This window comes from Clinocottus analis, unplaced genomic scaffold (genome assembly GCF_023055335.1).
Source record: "Clinocottus analis isolate CAN_PGR_092001 unplaced genomic scaffold, fCliAna1.0.p SCAF_2, whole genome shotgun sequence".
In the NCBI taxonomy this organism is placed as follows: Eukaryota; Metazoa; Chordata; class Actinopteri; order Perciformes; family Cottidae; genus Clinocottus; species Clinocottus analis.
The window spans coordinates 3,295,445-3,313,729 of record NW_027175931.1 but is presented as its reverse complement, the minus strand read 5'-3'; the positions used below and the strand labels follow the sequence as shown (position 1 = coordinate 3,313,729).

Sequence of the window (18,285 nt, the reverse complement as noted above, 5' to 3'; positions counted from 1 at the left end):
CAAATCCGATTTAATTTCCGAAACACTTATTTCCGCATTCATGCTGCATTCATAAAAGATACGACCGTTTCCCAGTCGACGAAGCTCCCGGGCTCCACGAGCAGCTAAAAGAACACAGGGAACAAATTAAAATCAATGTATAAAGTCATTATTATTGTCAAAAATTATAATGTAATGTTTGTTATAATGTTGTATTCAAAACGCACATCTTGAAATAGAATAACGAAAGACTGACCGAGAGTCCACAACACAGAGTAGAGAGCTGCAATTATTCCCACGCGCAGTGAACGCAACACTGACTACGAGACAAACATGGCGACCTGCATCGGCATGGTCGTGAGGTACGGAGTCCCTGCTTTGGCTACGCTAAAGCCGGTGGCCAGGCAATGCTCAAGACAGAGGGCAAGCGTGTACGTCCCGCACCGCTTATCGCATGGAGCCCGGAGCAACTTGTATGAGCATGTCATCGAAGGTTACAGCGACAAACCCGAGCTGGATATGAGGGCAGTGTGCGAGGAGACCGACAAAGTCATCGCGAATGTGGAGAACAGGAAGGGTGACCTGCGAGCGGACGATGTCAGGAAGATTGTGAGTCGTTTTTTTCCTCAGCTGCTAATGCTAGTGCATGTTTTTGTTGTTGTTTCTACACGTGACTGTTTAATTACCTTGCGGTGACACACATCCTGCTCGTATGTGCAGTTCATGCCTTAAACTCACAGAGAAACTTTCCCCATTCAGTAATTTAATAAATAAGTGTCACTGTGAACATGTATCAGTCAAGATTTCGGATTTACCAGCAGGTCACCATCATGACACATGCACTGAAGAATTGAATGGATGCTGATAGGCATTTCCAATCCGTTATATATTCTGTCATTAAGTAGTTATTAAAACGTTTGAATACTAACAATAAGCACAGTATTCCTTCATGGAAATGATGGAACAAAATCAAACTATATTGATCCACTGTGTTGACACATTTGACACATACTCTTATTATATTGACAATAAATCAAGAGGAAGATCAGCAAAATACACCTAAACAAAGCCAGACAAGCAGCCATTACAAGCATTGTCATGGAACCCGTAAACGTGTAATTTAAGGGAAACACGGAGAACCCGCTGTTCTACTGTCCTCCTAATTGATGGGTTATGTGTCCACACATTGCAGGTGTGTGTGTGGAAGGAGCTCCAGGCAGTGACGACGGAGATCTCAGAGCTGGAGGAGCAGAGGAGACTCATCACTGACACGGTCAAAGCACTAGTGGTCAGTAAATGTTACTGCGGCTCTGGTCACGGTCGCCGCTCATCTGATAACGGTTGTTTGTTTTCGACATTTAATATTGTTTGTTTCCTCACAGGCCAAGAACGACAAGAAAGCCCTTGGCGATGTAAGTTTGACAACAGTTTGATGTTTTGCTATTGAATCGCTGCTCCCCAGTCGGTGGTAATTCCCACGTGGAAAACGGTTCTGAAGGCTTGTTGTCCACCACGCAGGTCCCGGAGTACACGCGGGCTCTGCAGAGGGGCCGCGAGATCCGCATCAGACTGAATCAACTCCTGTCCAGAGAGACGGAGCTGGATCGGGAGCACTACGAACGAGCGCTCCAACTGCCCAACACTTCGCACCCTGATGTGGTGAGAACTCACATACACACACACACACACACACACACACACACACACACACACACACACACACACACACACACACACACTCACACACACACTTTGTGCAGAGCATGTGGGGAGTCTCCACCCTTCAGGGTTTAGTTCTGTCCCTCTGTCTACTCTTTGAGTGTTCGATGGCTCTCTGGCAGACATTTTAAGCACCTTCATGAAGCCTTTCCGTAAGTCAGCGGTAGATGCAGACTTTTCTCAAAGGAATTACCCACAATTCTTTGCAATGTGACATTAAACACGGAGTAACCCATGGAAGCATAAAGACATCAAAAAAAAAGCCTGGCAGAATAAAATGTCCTCAGAATCATTAAGGATTTGGGATGGATCATAAAAACAGATATTTATTTTTTCATCCAGTATTTTATTCTCTTATTAAAGCTGTTTTGACAAAAACAAGTAAATATATTATTTGAAATGACTATATTAATGGCATTTTTGAGAGAAAGCCTTGTCAGCAACATCTCAAAGTTCCTCTTTCCTTTTTTATCAGCCAGTTGGAGATGAGAGCCAGGTGAGGGTGGTGGAGCTCGTCGGACAGAAACCAGGTAAATGATGAAGAAATATAGAAAAAAGTGCTTCACCTTTTTTGTGTTTTTTTAAATTAACAAATCTTATAATCTGCTCTCTCGGCTGTAGACTTTGACTTCAAGCCCAGAGGCCACGTGGAGTTGGGAGAGGAGTTGGGTCTCATCCGGCAGAGGTGAGGACGACTCTGGTTGTTGTTATTTACAGACTTGTCCCACTTGATATTCCAGCTGCCGTGCTGTTTGTGCGCTTTATTATCAAATGCTTTGTTCACGTGATTGAGGGGAAAACAGAGGATGTTAGTTTAGTTCTGTTTCGTCAGTATAAATGTGTCCAAACCGTAATATTGAATCATTTGTCCGATATCAAATACATTTTCCTCCGTCCTCTCCCGCAGGCATCTCTCTCATGTCTCAGGCCACAGGTCCTACTATCTGAGGGGAGCCGGGGCCCAACTCCAGACTGCCCTCCAGAACTTTGCCCTGGACACACTGCAGGGTCGAGTAAGCCCGCGTGTTGACCTATTGGTTTTCAAGAATTCAAACGTATTCTGTTACTCGAGCGCAAACTTCCCTTCTGACTCCTCCAGGGCTTCGTTCCCATGGTGGTGCCCGACATGCTGAAGGGGGCGGTGTTTGTGAGTAGAAATTATCTGTTTCATCCGTTTCTACATAGGCGTTACGGCAACACAATCTTAACTTTATGGTAGATGCTAGGCTTAATATAACACAATTAAAAAAGGGGTTTAAATGCACTTAAAGTTACTGCGAGGAACTATAAACTGGCTGTGAAACAGTCTCAGTGGGACACGGTTGCCTCCATATGACCGAGACCATCAGCAAGGAGATTGTCTCGCATCAGCATATCCTCCGAAGAGGAGCAGATCTTCTTCTCGCTGAAAGCCAACACGGACGCCACGCTGCTGGAGGTCCACGCCGAATTGTTGGTTCCACCTGAGAAAAGAGAGACACGGGAGAACCAGAACCAGGACGGAGAGGGTCAGACTGTCGGACTCCGCTTCAGTGAAATTAGAGGTTTTCTAAAGGGACTCTGGTGCTCCGGAAACACACTTCCTCTTTGGGGGCTACCAAAACCGTCACAAGAAAGCTCCTCGTATTAACGTTAAATATATTATCAAATCAAATAGTTCCTATCCAAGCACTCAGATACAACTGGATAAAGACCAAAGCATCATTTAAGCCACTCCCCCCTCTCCTCTGTTTCCTCCACCTCCAGGAGGGTTGTGGGATGCAGCCCAACGCGCAACGCTCTCAGGTCTACTCCCTGGACCAGAAACGCTTCCCTGACCTCAACCTGGCCGGGACCGGAGAGGTCGGAGTGGCGGGTGAGTCTCACTGTGTTGTGATCATTTTTAATTCCTTCAAACAATGAATGACCAGTGAGACTGTTCACCAGTACTTCAGTAACATCCCTCTGATCCTCTTATGGGCTTTGATGCACCTGTTGAGCCAAAGAAGCTTCATCACACTTTTTGCTTATGCGTTTTCCAGCATTGCTCTCCTCGTTTTTTGTCAGTTTCATCCCAAAAAAATGACTTTGATAAACACATTTTTCTGACCTGGAACATCAAGATTGATTTAGATTTACACAATAACTCACGATGGTTCCCGTTATTTGACATTATCTTACAAGAGCAGCTGATGTTAATGCTGCAGCAGATGTTTTTGTTGCATAGTAATAACACGTTCATCAGATGTTTCACGACGGGTTTGAATGATAAATAAGAGCAGGGAGCGTCCTTTTGTACGGGTGCGTGTGTCGAGTAGCTACATAACATGCGTGCCCCTCTCATCCAGGCTACTTCATGGACCATGCAGTCAACTGGAAGGACCTGCCCGTCAGGTGAGAAGCACCCCGTCGCTAATGGTGCGCTGCAGATGTTGACGTGTAGCTGACGTGACGTGTTACCCCCCCCACCCTTCTTCTCCCGCTGCAGGACGGCGTGCAGCAGCACCTGCTACAGAGCGGAGACGGACACAGGCAGAGAGTCGTGGGGGCTGTACAGAGTGCATCACTTCAACAAGGTCACAAGGGCACGCTGTATTTACTGGAGGAAGGGTGGAAGTACGCACATGCGTTGTGTGTGTGTGTGTGACTCCACCAACGAGTGTGAACAAGCTTTGTGATCAACTGTCTGTGTCCAGGTGGAGATGTTTGGGGTGACGGCGGATGAGACGGGAGAGGAAAGCACTCGGCTGCTGGAGGAGTTCATCTCTTTGCAGAAGGAGATGTTCTCTGCACTGGAACTACACTACAGGTGAGAGAGCACACACACACACACACACACACACACACACACAAGTCACAATCTAAGTAACTTCTAACTGTTCTTTCATGCATCTGCTACATGATATTTAGAATATTTGTGTGAGTTATGGCTCTATTTTGTCGTATTTGTGTCAGAGTGCTGGACATGCCGACACAGGAACTGGGCCTTCCAGCACACAGGAAGTACGACATTGAAGCCTGGATGCCTGGGAGGGACAGCTACGGAGAGGTCAGGCCCATTATAGTAGTTACCCGACTCCAACTAATGTAATTGTGATTTAAGTAAGGGTTTTGTTTGTGGTAATATTTGCCGCAGGGTGTGCTTGAACAGACAGATTTTTATCAAGTCAAACAAGGCGAGGATTTTGTTGCCACAGAAGCCCGACGGCTGCTTTTTGCTGCTTCTGATTGCAGTTCTCTCTCTCTCTCTATCTCTCTCTCTCTCTCTCTCTCTCTCTTGCTCGCGCTCTCTCTCTCTCTCTCTCTCTCTCTCTCTCTTTCAGATTTCCAGTGGGTCTAACTGCACCGACTACCAGAGCAGACGCCTCAACATCCTGTACGAGCGAGCGGACGGCAGCCTGCAGTACGCCCACACGGTAAGGCTGCGGAGAAGGACACACACAAACACACACTCACACTCACACACAGTCCTGTGGGGTTTTTTAGCCTGCGGCGGCGCTCACCGCCTCGTCCACCACGTGTGTTTCATTCCCTCCAGGTGAACGCCACGGCCTGCGCCGTCCCCAGAACCATCATCGCCATCCTGGAGACTCACCAGACCAAAGTACACGCACACACACGTTTTCATTAAAGAAAAAAAAGCAGCCACTAGATGTCAAATATTACAACAAATAAAATGTTTTTGGGAATTTTCCAACATATTTACTTCCTCCGTGTTATTAACGTGCTTCTTATTTATTTGTGTGTCTTTCTCCCCAGGAAGGAACGGTGCGCGTCCCCCGAGCGCTGCAGCCTTATCTGGGTCAAGACGTCATCGAGGCCCCGAAGTACTCGCCGCTGAAATACATCGGACCCAACCAGCACAGCCGACCACCGCGGCCCGCTCCCAAAACCAAATGACACCGTCACACTCACGCACACACACACACACACACATACCTGCAAAACACCACCAAGCCCAGACAGGAAGCAGATCTCACGCCGAGGTCGTGGATTATCTCGAGTCTTTATTTCTGGAGAGAGACTTTGCCGTTGAGTCTTTCTTGTCCCGTCTTCTCCCATTATAGAGAGAAACACACATCTGTACATTGTGAAATATTGCTACAGCTACGAGGAAAGATATATATTTTTGCGGGTGAACTGTACCTTTAAGGTCTAATGATGTTCTCTAAATTAAATCAATTTGACCATGTCGATGTTCTGAAGCAGACGATCCGACCTTCAACAACGCAGTTTACCGACACTGTCGATATATTTATGTCCCATTTTGGTTGAACGCCGTGAAATCATAGATATAACGCCTCAAACGCCACGAAGAGGACCACGATATTAAATAACCAATAAAAGATAAGTGGATCATTTCTGCCTCATGTATTGCTCACTGACCAACTGAATGACTGTGTGACCTTGAGGAGAGGCTGCAGATGGAGGACAGGGAAACAAACAAAATAAAGAAAGTGCTCCCAGAGGTGACACACACACACGCCTGTTATTGTGTGTTGCATTACCAGCTGTGGCAAAGTATCAATAATTAATGTAATTGCAGTAATTAATTAGCGGCCAGGGGAGCTGATTGATGTTTATTTGTTCTGGTTTAATAGCTGTTATTATAATAATATTCTCTCTGGGCGTATTTAGTGGGGTTTGAATAGAGCGGGATTACAGATTATGTGTTTAATGTTTCACTCAAGCTCTTGTGCTGTTTAATACATGTTAAAATGTTACCGTGGATTTGCTTTATTTGTGTTGTATTGCTGTGATTTTGCTTTGAGAGAACTTTGTACAATGTGAAATCTGATTTTGATATGCTTTATACACAATATTTAGTATTTAAATGGATTTAATCGTTGAGAAGCATATTGATAATAATACATTGTATTTGTATAGGGTTTTAAAGTCACTTCACATAGTAATGTACACGAGAGAGATGACGTAACCACAAGAAACCAAACAAAAACACAGAACTAGCATCACGAAACATTCAGGTACAGCACCAACAGGACATCGCTGGCTTCCTGACAGGGTCCGGGCTCTGATCTGGTATTAAAGTCACCTGACACCACACACATACACACGCACGCGCGCACCCGGCTCCACCTCGCTCGGCTCGGCGGGCGCGTGAAGAAGCTCCAGCGCGTTTCTCCTCAAGGTTATCTCACGTCCCCGGACCCTATGGGCACTCTGATAACCGCGGTTCTCCTTTGGGCTGCCGTCGGAGGTAAGCGGGCTCTTTATCACGTGCATTAAACCCCCGAACTGTGTGTGTGTGTGTGTGTGTGTGTGTGTGAGAGAGAGAAATGACGGGCACAAAATGCAAGTAGCTAAGCCGGGCACGAGCCTCATCTTCCTCACGCCATACCGCCTGTTATTGTTTTGATGTTTTTTTTTTACCGGCATGTAAACCACGTTATGGTCGGCTGCAAACGGACGAAACCACGTCACAGCCAGACTTCACGGGCCCGGACAGGAGGTGTGCGCGTGCCAGCGAGCGAGCCTCGAGGGGTTTAGACTTAATGGGCTAAAATAAAGCGTTGTTGCGTAATTTCGTGTGCGCATGTAACGCGTCTGTCTGCCGGCTCTCTGCGTCGGTGGACATTTTTAAACGTATACAAGGTATATTTGAGTGGGTTTTCTCCAACACAGTCTCTTAAAATGACATTAAATGGGACATAGCGGTCCGCACAGGTGAGCGGAAAAGGCGCACGTGTGTGCGCGCGCTGCACGCTGCACACGTGACGTGCCGAGCTGCGGTGGAAGCGCGTTAATTAGTTTTAAATAAAACCCACAACAAACATGTGTATTCTGCCGTAAAGTGATGCTATCTGAGGGACGTGTGTCTCTAAGGAGACATGCTCACATGGAAATAATGTGATGAGGAGTCTGCGGTGGTTTTATAACAGCAACACTGTCACAGTGCGAGGAGATGAGCATTGTGGAGCCACGCCCACACGTACTACTAGACCTATACGTCACAGGACCGGTACTGTACTGCGATTGAACGCCCCAAAATGAGGATTAATATCATTGTGGAGTATTAATGTGCAATATAGTCCTGACTCAGATCTCTGGTTTTTCACCCCTATTGTTTTGGGACAGATGCTTTTTTTAAAAAAAATTCCATTGGTTGTGCAGCCGGACAAGCCAATAAAACCCATGAGCCCAGTTTAATTATGAGGCTGGGGTGTCCCAGCTTACACACACACACACACACACACACACACACACACTCCATCACATGGACATGCAGAGCACACATCTCTGTAGAGAGAGAGGAGGAGGAGGGGTTATCAATTAGTCCTATTGATCCTGATCTGTACTGATGGGCTGTTTGCTGACACAGAGTTGAGACCAAAACTTTCATTTGCAGAGTCAGTGAAGGCACCGCGCTGAGTTTAATAAAGTATTTCAATGTCAGTTTAACAGAAAAACGTGTGTACATTACAAGATTTTTCAAAAAAAAGGTCAGCAAGATGAACATGGAGTGTGACCTCCACTGACATTTATGTTCCTTGTTAGATTCAACGTATCCATGTGAGGAAAAGGGCACTGAGGGCACATCTTAGTGTGCCTTTAATGATGTGCTTGGCAGAGAGGAAGCGACTGATTTAGCCCTGGAGGGAAACTACCTGTGAGCCTTTGGGAGTATCTGCATCCTAGAGAGGGAGGGAGGGAGGGAAGAGGGGAGTATAAGCTCCTTTGCTGTGTCGCTTCACCGAGGTAGCCGCACACTTATCCTGATGAGGGAGCAGCTCCGACCCACACAGTTCACCCATTTTTTTTTGTGGCCAGAAATGCTAAGTGTATTGATCTGTGTTCTCCCTCTCGGCCTCAGTGGGAAGCCGGCCAGTCACCTCACCCCTCGACGATGCAAAGGTCAGGAAGCAGTCCTCACTCATCCAACCAGTTTACTCTCCTTCTGTTTAAACGACTCAAACAGAAGTTACGTCTGTGTTTCTTTGTGTTTCTTTATAGGTTGAATGTATTATTCAGGAGACTCTGAATGAAGGCGGGCCGGAGCACGAGTGTGGCCCGCAGCTGGCAGGTGACGTCTCTAATTACCTTCTAGTTATTTTTCTATGGAAGCTCATTTACGCCACAAAAAAACAACAACGCATAATTCTGCTTTTTTTTGTTTTTGGTCAAAATTATGACTTTGTGTTTCTTTTGTCATAATTGTGTGTGTGTGTTTTTTAATTATTATTATTATTTTAATTATGACTTTTTTGTGGTCATAATTATGACTTTTTTTTATTTTTTGGGGTCATAATTGTGGCTTTTGTTGTGTGTCAGAAATGGGCTTCCATAGTTTTCTGATATGTTACAGACTGAATGTTTTATTTTTGGGGTTATGCTTTTGTTTTATTAAAGTGTTGTTGTGTTTCCGCAGAGGAACTCGATGAAGTGCAAAGACATCAGGGTCTGCTCAGGGAGCTGCAGAGGCTGGCTGATGACGGTACGCACACACTCTCACACACACACACTCACATTTTGACACACACACACACGCTGGTGTTTCAGCGAGCTGCTCAAAACAAAGCCACTGATTCAGTGTTTCACATATTTTCTAAGGAAATGATTGTAAACGCCATCTTTTTTTATTGAGAGAAGTTGTGTTTTCATCCCAAAATCCCACGGTTTGTTCAGAGACGGACACGGAGCGAGACGAGTACAACCTGGACGACTTCAAGCTAGGAGACGAGGAGGCGAAGGAGGAGGAGGAGGAGGAGGAGGAGAGAGACGCGAGCGTCCCCCCGAAGGAGACGGGGGAAGATGACACCAAGGAGAAGATGAAGCAGATGGAGGAGCCGCGCATCGAAGACAGAGGGAGGGACAACGAAGAGGAGCAAGCCAAGGAGCTGGAGGAGCTGCTGGCCGAGGAGATCACCAAGAAAGGGAAGGAGGAGAGGAACGACGAGGAGCTCAAAGAACTGCTGAAGGAGCTGAAGAAGAAGCGCTACGAGGCGGTGAAGGAGAGGGAGGTCCAGAAGGGCGCCGAGCAGAAGGAGGTGGAAGAGGAGGAGAAGGAAAAAGAGGACAAAGACAAAGTGAAGGAGGGAGATCCGGCGGAAGAGGAAGAGAAGCAGAGGATGGAGGAGAGGAGGAAGAGCGAGGTGGAGCTGATGGTGGAGAGGGAGAAGGTGGAGAAGGAGCTAAAGGAGCTGCTCATAGAGCAGGAGAGCAAGAGCAAGCTGGAGCAGGAGAGAGAGCGGCAGGAGAAGCAGGAGGAGCTGGACGAGCTCGTCAGGAAGATGAAGCGAGTGAAGGAGGAGGAGGAGACGCAGGGCGGAAAGAAAGAGGTCGGCTTGGATCAGAGGGCGACGGAGGAGGAGGAGAAGAAAAAAGAGGGCGAGGGCGATAAGGGGCCCGGTGAGAAAACTGAGAACGAGGTGGAGAAGAAGAAGAAGAAGGAGACGGAGGAGGCGGCCGTGGCGAAGGAGCCGCAGCAGAAGAGAGTGATGGAGAAGGCGAGCGACGAAGCCACGCAGCAGTTTGAGCGCGAGCGGCTCAAGGACGCAGACGAGGAGGATGAAGATGAGGAAGACGAGGATGAATACGTTAGAGAGGACGGCGACGGGCAGGAGGGGGAAGACGATGAGGAGGAGGAGGGTGAAGCCGACGAAGACGAAGGGGAGGTAAGTTGGTGCAACAAATAATAATGCAGGAGAGGCGAGGTGAAGCCCCGCCCCTTCTGGCCCTTTATGCAGGTCCTCTGTCACTCACAGACGTCTTGAACAGTAATTTAAAATAATGAATAATAGTAATAATAATAAGTCACAATGTGGGACGGCTTGTTCTGAGCTACAAATACATTTTTATTGAGAAAAAAAGATGAATTCGTAGATTAATTTGAGAAAAATAATTTTCATAAATTACTGAGTTATGGAATTTGGGAGGAAAAAAAAAAAGCTTTTCTCTCTAAGTGTCATTAGCATTAGCTCACTAGCATTCAGGGGCGTTCACTAGAAACAATGCCGTTCGCATCCTCATACCCAGAATGCAACACTACAGGTTGTCTAGACTCTCCCTGTTCTTCACCAGTGTGAACATCCTTATAGCTTTTATAGTTTATAACCCTTTTTGGAAGCATTTTCAATGTGTACAAGATAGTTTAAGGAGTAATTCCAACTTATTTCTACATCTGTCACAGTTGGAGGAGGTGTCCTATAGTTTTCATCAACATCTGGACACATGAATAATATTTCCACTGTTATTTACAGGCTGCATTGTTTGTCCTGTATTGCTGGATCACACGTTCTCTCATCTTCGGTCCACAGGAGCTGCTGGAGATTGAAGCAGAGTTGCGCAAAGTCGCTGCAGAGCTGAGGGAGCTGCGCAGAGGATAAGACACACACACACTCACACACACACACACTCACAGTCACACAGAGTCACACATTTTCCATTTCACAACCTTTCGGATCCCCGCAGCACTCGAAGAGAAACGTCTTCGGACGTGAATCTGTAAAAAAGGTCAATCGTAGAATCTGTACATAATTGTTGTTTGATTTGTGCGTTCACATTAACCTGGAAAAGGTTGTCACCGTTTTCTCACGTTCGAGCGGGAAAAGAGACTTTCTCTCTCTCTCTGTCTCCAGAACATCAAAAGAAAAGCTCCTCGTGTCCATCTCACTGGTGTCCCTGTCTCAGTACCTGTAAATGCTGTTCGTATGGTAGACAGGGGGATTTGTAAAAAAAAAACAAAAAAAACCCGCCATAGATGCACAGCGTCCAGCACTTTTTAATTCAAATGTTACTTTTGACTGCAGATTGCCAACCACACACACACACACACCGCCATCTTTGAAATGTGAGTCATGTGCACACGGGCAAGCAGCTTCTTCTTCTTTCCTCTGAAGGAATCATCCTCCATGGGGAACAACGATTCCCATCTATAAGTAATACGTGTACTTCAATATGTATATGTATATATATATTTTGTGCAATAACTGTGTGTGTAAGTTGTTCCTGCTGTTCCGACTGTTAACGATAGGTATTACTGATATTTCTACCCAGGTGTAAGTCTCAGTTTCTTTGGCGATTTTTAAGTAGAAACAAAAGGATTGTGTGTTTGATTTGGCTCTCGCACTGTTAAAATCAGACTGTTTGTGACGAACCGGGGCGACACGAGCAGATCGCTGACCTCTCTGACCCTCCTCGGGGCCCACGGGGATGCAATGTACTTAGAGATTACGAGGTCTAAAAGTGTCACTCCGGGTTCTCAGCCAGCTTTGCACTTATCTTAACAAGCCAAGGAGGAGACGAGGAAAAGAGGGAGTCACTAAAAAGCCATTTTGTCGTCCTTTTTCGGTCACGGCGACACCGACCGCAGCGCCGGCGAACGCTCCAGTCGGCGTTTCCCGTCACAGGTTTTCGTGGCCGTCGTGTCGTCCGTGTGAATGTCAGATATATATCGAGGTCTGTAAGCCAAGGTCATTGGAAATGTGAAGCAGCGGCGCCCCCGAGAGGACACAGGGTGGAAACGCACGCAGTGCAGGACGTTACAGGGTCGAACCGTCGGAGGCCCACTTTACTGCAATAACACAATGTAGACTACAGCACACGTGAATGCAATAAATAGCCAAATAATGAATGATTTCATGTATTTTAATATGTTATCAAAGTGCATCATAGAGGTACTCGTATAGCAGATATAAACTCTCTTTTTTTTCTACACAGCCAAGATTTACAAAAAAAACAAACATGTCTGTATTTGAACGCCGGGTTGGTCAACCTGCGCAAACACGCGGCGATAACACACACACACACACACACACATCGACGTCGCCGGTCAACACTGATGAGCTCGTTACCGTCTATTCCAAAGATGAGGCGTTTGTTCCCTTGAGAATAAACGGGGATTAAAAACAATGTACTGTAGTTTTTTCTTTTTTCTATATTAGCGCTAAAAAAAGAAATGTCGACAAAATGTATCTTACAAGCCAGCAAGAAAGATGTAGGAAATGTCTCTGGGATGAAGGAGGAAGGGGAGGGGGGTCCAAATAAGGGCATAGAGGACATTATAGTGAAACAATATTGAGGAAAACACCCTTTGTAATATTACTGGCCAATCAGATTGCTGTATTTTGTGCCTGCTGTATCTTCTTCTATGCTTCAATCAATAAACAGAAAGTGTGTTAAAACAGTACCGCGTGTCACCGGTTTGGTTTCTTCAAGGCATGACGTTGTTCGTGTCTTCAGTTTTAGTGTTTTAAAAGGAAGCAAAGTCTGAGTTTGGTCCCAACAGGCACAACCCCCGCGGCGCCTCAAAGGCCGGTCGTTGCAGCGGATGGACCTCCCGACCGAGGAGGGTGCGACGCCCGTTTGTCCAACACGGACTCAATAAGGCCGAGCAGGGAGGAGAAGAACTGGGGCACTCCCTCGTAGCCTGAGAGAGAGAAAGAGAGAGAGAGAGAGAGGTGAGCGTATGTAAGTGCCAGTGGCGGGTCGTCAGGGCCTGCTCGGCCTTCTCTGCTGGCCTAAACAAAATCACAAAGTTATAGCTATTTTATCATTTAAAATATATATATATATATATATATTGCTGTATGCACCTAGTCAAGTTGGTTGTGCTACTTTAACTTGTAGAAGAAGAAGAAGAATCTGTAGCCGGAGACGCCTACTGGCGGCATCTCACCTGCTCGTGAGACGCGCACGATGGAAACTGGAAAGTTTCCTCGTAGCTCAACTGTTAGCTCGCGAGCTAACTAGCGGGCGCGCGTGCATACCTGGGAAGATGTTGATGTCGATCACGGTGAGGGTGTGCGTGTGAATGTCGATGATCAGGTCCACGCCGAACAGGGCCATGCCGAGCTGAACCCGCAGCTCTGCGACCAGAGCGGCCACGGCCTCGGAGCTGGGAGGAGGCAGGCAGGGCATCTGCTCGTCCAGCTGAGGGCCGGAGAGGGAAGAGGCGCCACATTTAGGGGGATTTCTGCCCAGTCGGGCGCTTAATGTTTGAGGGTCTACCTGTGATTGTTGACGACTACGTCAAACTATTTACACGTTGTATGTGCGCCGGAGTTTTCCAGATATATATCGGCGCTTAGGTAAGTAATCAAGAAGTGTTACGTACTGCTGTGAGGTCAGAGTTTGACTCTGGCTTGGACACGTGGTGGCTGTTGAAGAAGATGGTCTTCCTGTCTGGATGCAGAGAGAAATCACAAATGGGGAGGAGACGAGGAACGAGAAAAGGAAAGAGAACGCAAGACACGGCGACACATGGCAGGAAAGGAAAGGGAAAGGACAACAAATGGACAATATAGGAAAATGAAAGGAAAGGAGACAAGTAGGTGACGAGAGGGAACTGAAAAGATGGCACATAATGGGGAAGGAGACGAAAGTAAAGGACAAGATGGGGATGGAAAGGAAAGGATAAGACAGAAAAGGGAAATAAAGTAAAGGACATGGGTTAGTAAAGCAATGGGAAGGCTAGGAAAAGACAGAAGAGGGAAGGAAAGGACGAGGCAGGAAAGAGATTGAAAACCAAAGAACAAGGAAGTAAAGAGAAGGAAAGGAAAATACATTGGAGGGAAGGGAAGCGAAGGAAAGGAAAGGACAAGACAGAAAAGAAAGGAAAGGAAAAGACCACAATACGAATGAAAACAAAAGGACAAAGAAGGAAAGAGAAGGAATGGAAAGTAGAAGAAAGAAGAGGACAAGAAAGGAAATAAAAGGGAGTAGACAGGAAAAGGAAAGGAGACAAGTCAGTGATGAGAGAGAACTGAAAAGATGGAAAGTAAAGGACAGGGAAGGGAAGCGAGAGAATGGAAAGGACAAGGGAGGAAAGGAAAAGGCCGGAATATGAATGGAAACAAAAGGACAAGGGAGGAAAGAGAAGGAGAAGAAAGGAAAGGAAAGGCAGACCGACCACAGGAGCCCGAGGGGAAGTTCTTGAGCGAAGGCCTCTCCACGCAGAAGTGTCTGTCTCCGACCACGAACACCTTGTGCAGGACGGCGCCGTGGCTCACGAAGCTCTGCAGGACGCAGGGAGGACGCATGTCCACCAGGCCGCCGGCGCTGAAGATCAGAGACATCTGCAACTCACGCAGATGTTCAGGAACACGACATTAAGGGAAAAACGAGCGGAGGAACGACCGCAAAGGCCCGACGCTCGAGCAAATCCACTCACCTCGTGGGAGAGGGAGCCGTGGGCCACTCTGGTTTTACAAACTGGGGAGAGGAGGAGAGGAGGAGAGGAAGAGAGGAGGAGAGGAAGAGAGGAAGAGTTCATGGGTTCTGTCACTCGCTCACAAGGTGGAAGTGAAAAAGGACACGAGTCTCAAATAATCTGACTGATGAGTGGACAGATAGATAGAGAGAGAGAGAGAGAGAGAGAGAGAGAGAGAGAGAGAGAGAGAGAGAGAGAGAGAGAGAGAGAGAGAGAGAGAGAGAGAGATACTGTATTCATCCCCAATGGGATATTTGGTATATAATTTATATATATATACATAGTATATATGTGTATAGTATATATATATATATATAAACGCTATTTATATGGAATCCATCATTTATTAAGTATGAAACAATGCTTTATAAATGATGACTTAAGTGTTCACTCATGCTTTATTCATGCTAAATAGTGCATAGTTATTATAACGTGCTACATAACGCAAGTGAAAGGCAGAGAGAGAGAGAGAGAGAGCTCACTGAGAGGAAAGCTCAGGCCTCGGGTCTCCAGCGCCCGCTGAACGGACGGCAGGTCTCCGGCCTGGTGGATCTCCAGATAGGGAGGACTGCAGATGTGCCAGTCTGCTGGGCGGCATGCAACAGGAGAGGTTAATAGAAGGTTAATAAACATCCACAAGTAGCAACAGTAAGCGTCCGCGAAGCCGCACTTCACCTCGGAGCAACTTGTGCAGCTTGCACATTATCTGGCAGGAGGCGAAGCGGTCCAGCAGCTGGGTCATGGCGGGCAGCGGGTCCAGCAGAACCGTGGCCGGGTGGGCCGACACGTAGCTCTGCAGCAGCGGGGGAAGGAAAAAAGGGCAGATTTTTATTTTTGCAGCGGGAATCACAAACCGATAAACTGCTGGTTCGAACAAGCGCCTCTCCAAACGAAGGCCTCGGCGGGACACAAGCCCACCTGGAAGTTGGCGAGGAGCCGCTGCGATTGGCTGTCCTGCTCGGCCTCCACGATGACGTCGGACAGCTTGTGAACGATGATGTCGAAGGGTCCCTGAGGCGCCAGCGGCCGGGCGAGGTCGATCTGACGGATGGAGAGAAAACTAAATACATTCACCTCTGTCTAACTATAATACTTTTGATAGTACTTAAATGCGGGGAATGTTTAGAGATGTATGGAAAGGAGTTTATTTTGTGAAGCCCAAAATCATCCCTTTCCCAGAACCTCACACTGCATCAGGAAAAACTCCCCAAATAAAGATATTAAAAACCTTTTGACAGGGAAAAAAGAGAACAGAAGAGGATCCCTCTCCTCGGATGGAAAGAAGCAATAGATGTCATGTGACCAGAATGAGCAACGTGACAGAGTTACAGCACTTTACATGAATGACAGAAACTATTCCTACATGAGTAGTATATGCACGGCACACGGTCCAAATAGCCACAAGCAGCGGTGGTGCATTCAAGATTAAAGGTGTTTCCCTCACTTGATTGAGGCCGCGATACATTCATATAACGTATTGGAGAAAGCAAACTCAGAGGAGATTGTTCACTAAAGACTCTTCGCTCTGCGCCGTGAGACAAAGGCGACGTGGCCTCTGTCGTTCCAGACGAGTCCCAGCAAGAAAAGCCGGTGTAACTGCTCTGATTATGGCTCTGTTCCACACAGGAGCGTGTCGCCGGCGCGCCAGCAGCGTGATTAATGTTAGTTACACCTGCGCTTAATGAGCCGCTGTCCCTACCGGGAGCGATGCGTCTACACTGCACCACGGGGTTTATTCATCATGTTTATCACTAATAGGATGAACGCATTGAACATCTGGAAAAGGAAGCGTGTGGGGATTGGCTTGGAAACTTTTTTTAAAAGTGCCACCTCACACAAAACTGAACTAAGGAGCTCCATAGTTCCCTCTGCTGCAGTCCGACAGTGTTGAACGCATCGAGGGATCGAACCCCCGGCTCATGCGATCCACAAAATGTTCCTAAGTTGACTGTTTTCTGCAGATTTGTGTTCCTGCCTGTGTGCAAAAAGTTTGCAGCTTTTGCCCCGAGCAGGTTGTAGGAGGAGGGGCGGGGGGAGGGGGGGCTGCAGGTGGCTGTGACATTACTGGAGTTGTGACATCTGTACATGACACGGGTGTGTGTGTGTGTGTGTGTGTGTGTGTGTGTGTGTGTGTGTGTGTGCACAGTGTTCATAAACTACTGCCACTACTGTTGTACTGCCTCACCTCTGCAATAAACGTCTGTTTGTGTGTGTGTGTGTGTGTGTGTGTGTGTGTGTGCGTGTGTGTGTATGTGTGCGTGTGTGTACACATGTGCCTAAACTTATGTCTGTGTGTGTGTGCGCGTGTATGGGTGTGTGTGTTTGTGTGTGAACACAGTGTTCCTGAACTACTGCCACTACTGTTATACTGTTATACTGCTATACTGCTTCACCTCTGTAATAAACGTATGCGTGTGTGCATTTCTGTGTGTGTGTGTGTGTGTGTGTGTGTGTGTGTGTGTGTGTGTGTGCGCATGTGTGTTCTGGCATCTCGCCAAAAAAAATCATGGGACACACACACACCCAGCCGTCTTCTCGTGCACACGGAGAACGCGAAGATACGAACATTAACCCAGACGCCTGCGCACACACGGGCTTCACTTCCTTATGCCAACATTATGAATATTCCAATATTCTATTGATTCCATAAACACGTGGAAGAAGAAGAGAAAACACACACACGTACCTCCACCACCTCCACACCGTGGCCCCTGCAAGAAGAACAACAACACTATAATGTTTATGATTGAATGGGGTCGATAACACAGGAGAACATGCAATGAATGATCAATCATTTATAAAGGATTGCACAACTGTGTGTGTGTGTGTGTGTGTGTGTGTGTGTGTGTGTGTGTACTGTACACAGCCAGGGTGTTAGTGCCACAGGTACACGTCCTCTACTCAGATATATATACAGCGTACAATACTATTAAATCAATATACATGTGTATCCTGTCGCTGTGGGACCCCCAGATCTCAGGGGTCGCGTCCCCTTTGAGGCATTATCTATTAATTTTGTTTTTTTTAAAGTTTACTTACTCACAGAAGACCGCGAAGGCGTCCAGGTTCATCCTCCTGCGTTTCTTATCGCTGAGGCAGAAGCCGACCCTGCCGCCCGACATTTGACCGAGTGTGTGTGTGTGTGTGTGTGTGTGTGTGTGTGTGTGTGTGTGTGTGTGTGAGAGAGAGAGAGAGAGAGAGAGAGAGAGAGAGAGAGGGGGATGTCTGATGTCGGTCCCACTAATATTTTCTGCCAACACAATCTGAGTGTCTAAACGCACATTTCCAGTTGCACAGGTGTGTGTGTGTGTGTGGGAGAGAGAGAGAGAGAGAGAGAGAGAGAGAGAGAGAGAGAGAGAGAGAGAGAGAGAGAGAGAGAGAGGGCCAGTCTAACTAGTAGAGTCACTCACTTGGTTTCCTTATTGCCTCCTTCAGCCAAT

General features: G+C 47.0%; 3 protein-coding genes across 3 annotated transcripts; 2 read left to right on the top strand and 1 right to left on the bottom strand.

The window, feature by feature from the left end:
• Positions 1-7: 7 nt before the first annotated feature.
• On the top strand, positions 8-6,036 carry sars2 (seryl-tRNA synthetase 2, mitochondrial). Its single transcript, XM_068584144.1, has 16 exons — positions 8-588; positions 1,172-1,267; positions 1,362-1,391; positions 1,498-1,638; positions 2,174-2,228; positions 2,320-2,383; positions 2,606-2,711; positions 2,798-2,845; positions 3,445-3,553; positions 4,026-4,071; positions 4,166-4,253; positions 4,374-4,486; positions 4,633-4,726; positions 5,001-5,093; positions 5,216-5,281; positions 5,437-6,036. The coding sequence occupies exons 1-16, from the start codon at positions 313-315 to the stop codon at positions 5,575-5,577; spliced, it is 1,566 nt and encodes a 521-aa protein (XP_068440245.1). The 5' UTR covers positions 8-312; the 3' UTR covers positions 5,578-6,036.
• A 625-nt stretch (positions 6,037-6,661) lies between these two features.
• LOC137790812 (DNA ligase 1) lies at positions 6,662-12,823 on the top strand. The gene is made up of 6 exons (XM_068585344.1): positions 6,662-6,895; positions 8,510-8,550; positions 8,650-8,719; positions 9,065-9,130; positions 9,322-10,310; positions 10,953-12,823. The coding sequence occupies exons 1-6, from the start codon at positions 6,850-6,852 to the stop codon at positions 11,019-11,021; spliced, it is 1,281 nt and encodes a 426-aa protein (XP_068441445.1). The 5' UTR covers positions 6,662-6,849; the 3' UTR covers positions 11,022-12,823.
• On the bottom strand, positions 12,328-17,967 carry LOC137791132 (inositol-tetrakisphosphate 1-kinase-like). The gene is made up of 10 exons (XM_068585848.1): positions 17,885-17,967; positions 17,532-17,556; positions 15,764-15,886; positions 15,521-15,638; positions 15,328-15,429; positions 14,807-14,847; positions 14,546-14,711; positions 13,751-13,818; positions 13,404-13,566; positions 12,328-13,063 (listed from the first exon to the last, which is right to left on the bottom strand). The coding sequence occupies exons 1-10, from the start codon at positions 17,965-17,967 to the stop codon at positions 12,942-12,944; spliced, it is 1,011 nt and encodes a 336-aa protein (XP_068441949.1). The 3' UTR covers positions 12,328-12,941.
• Positions 17,968-18,285: the final 318 nt, after the last annotated feature.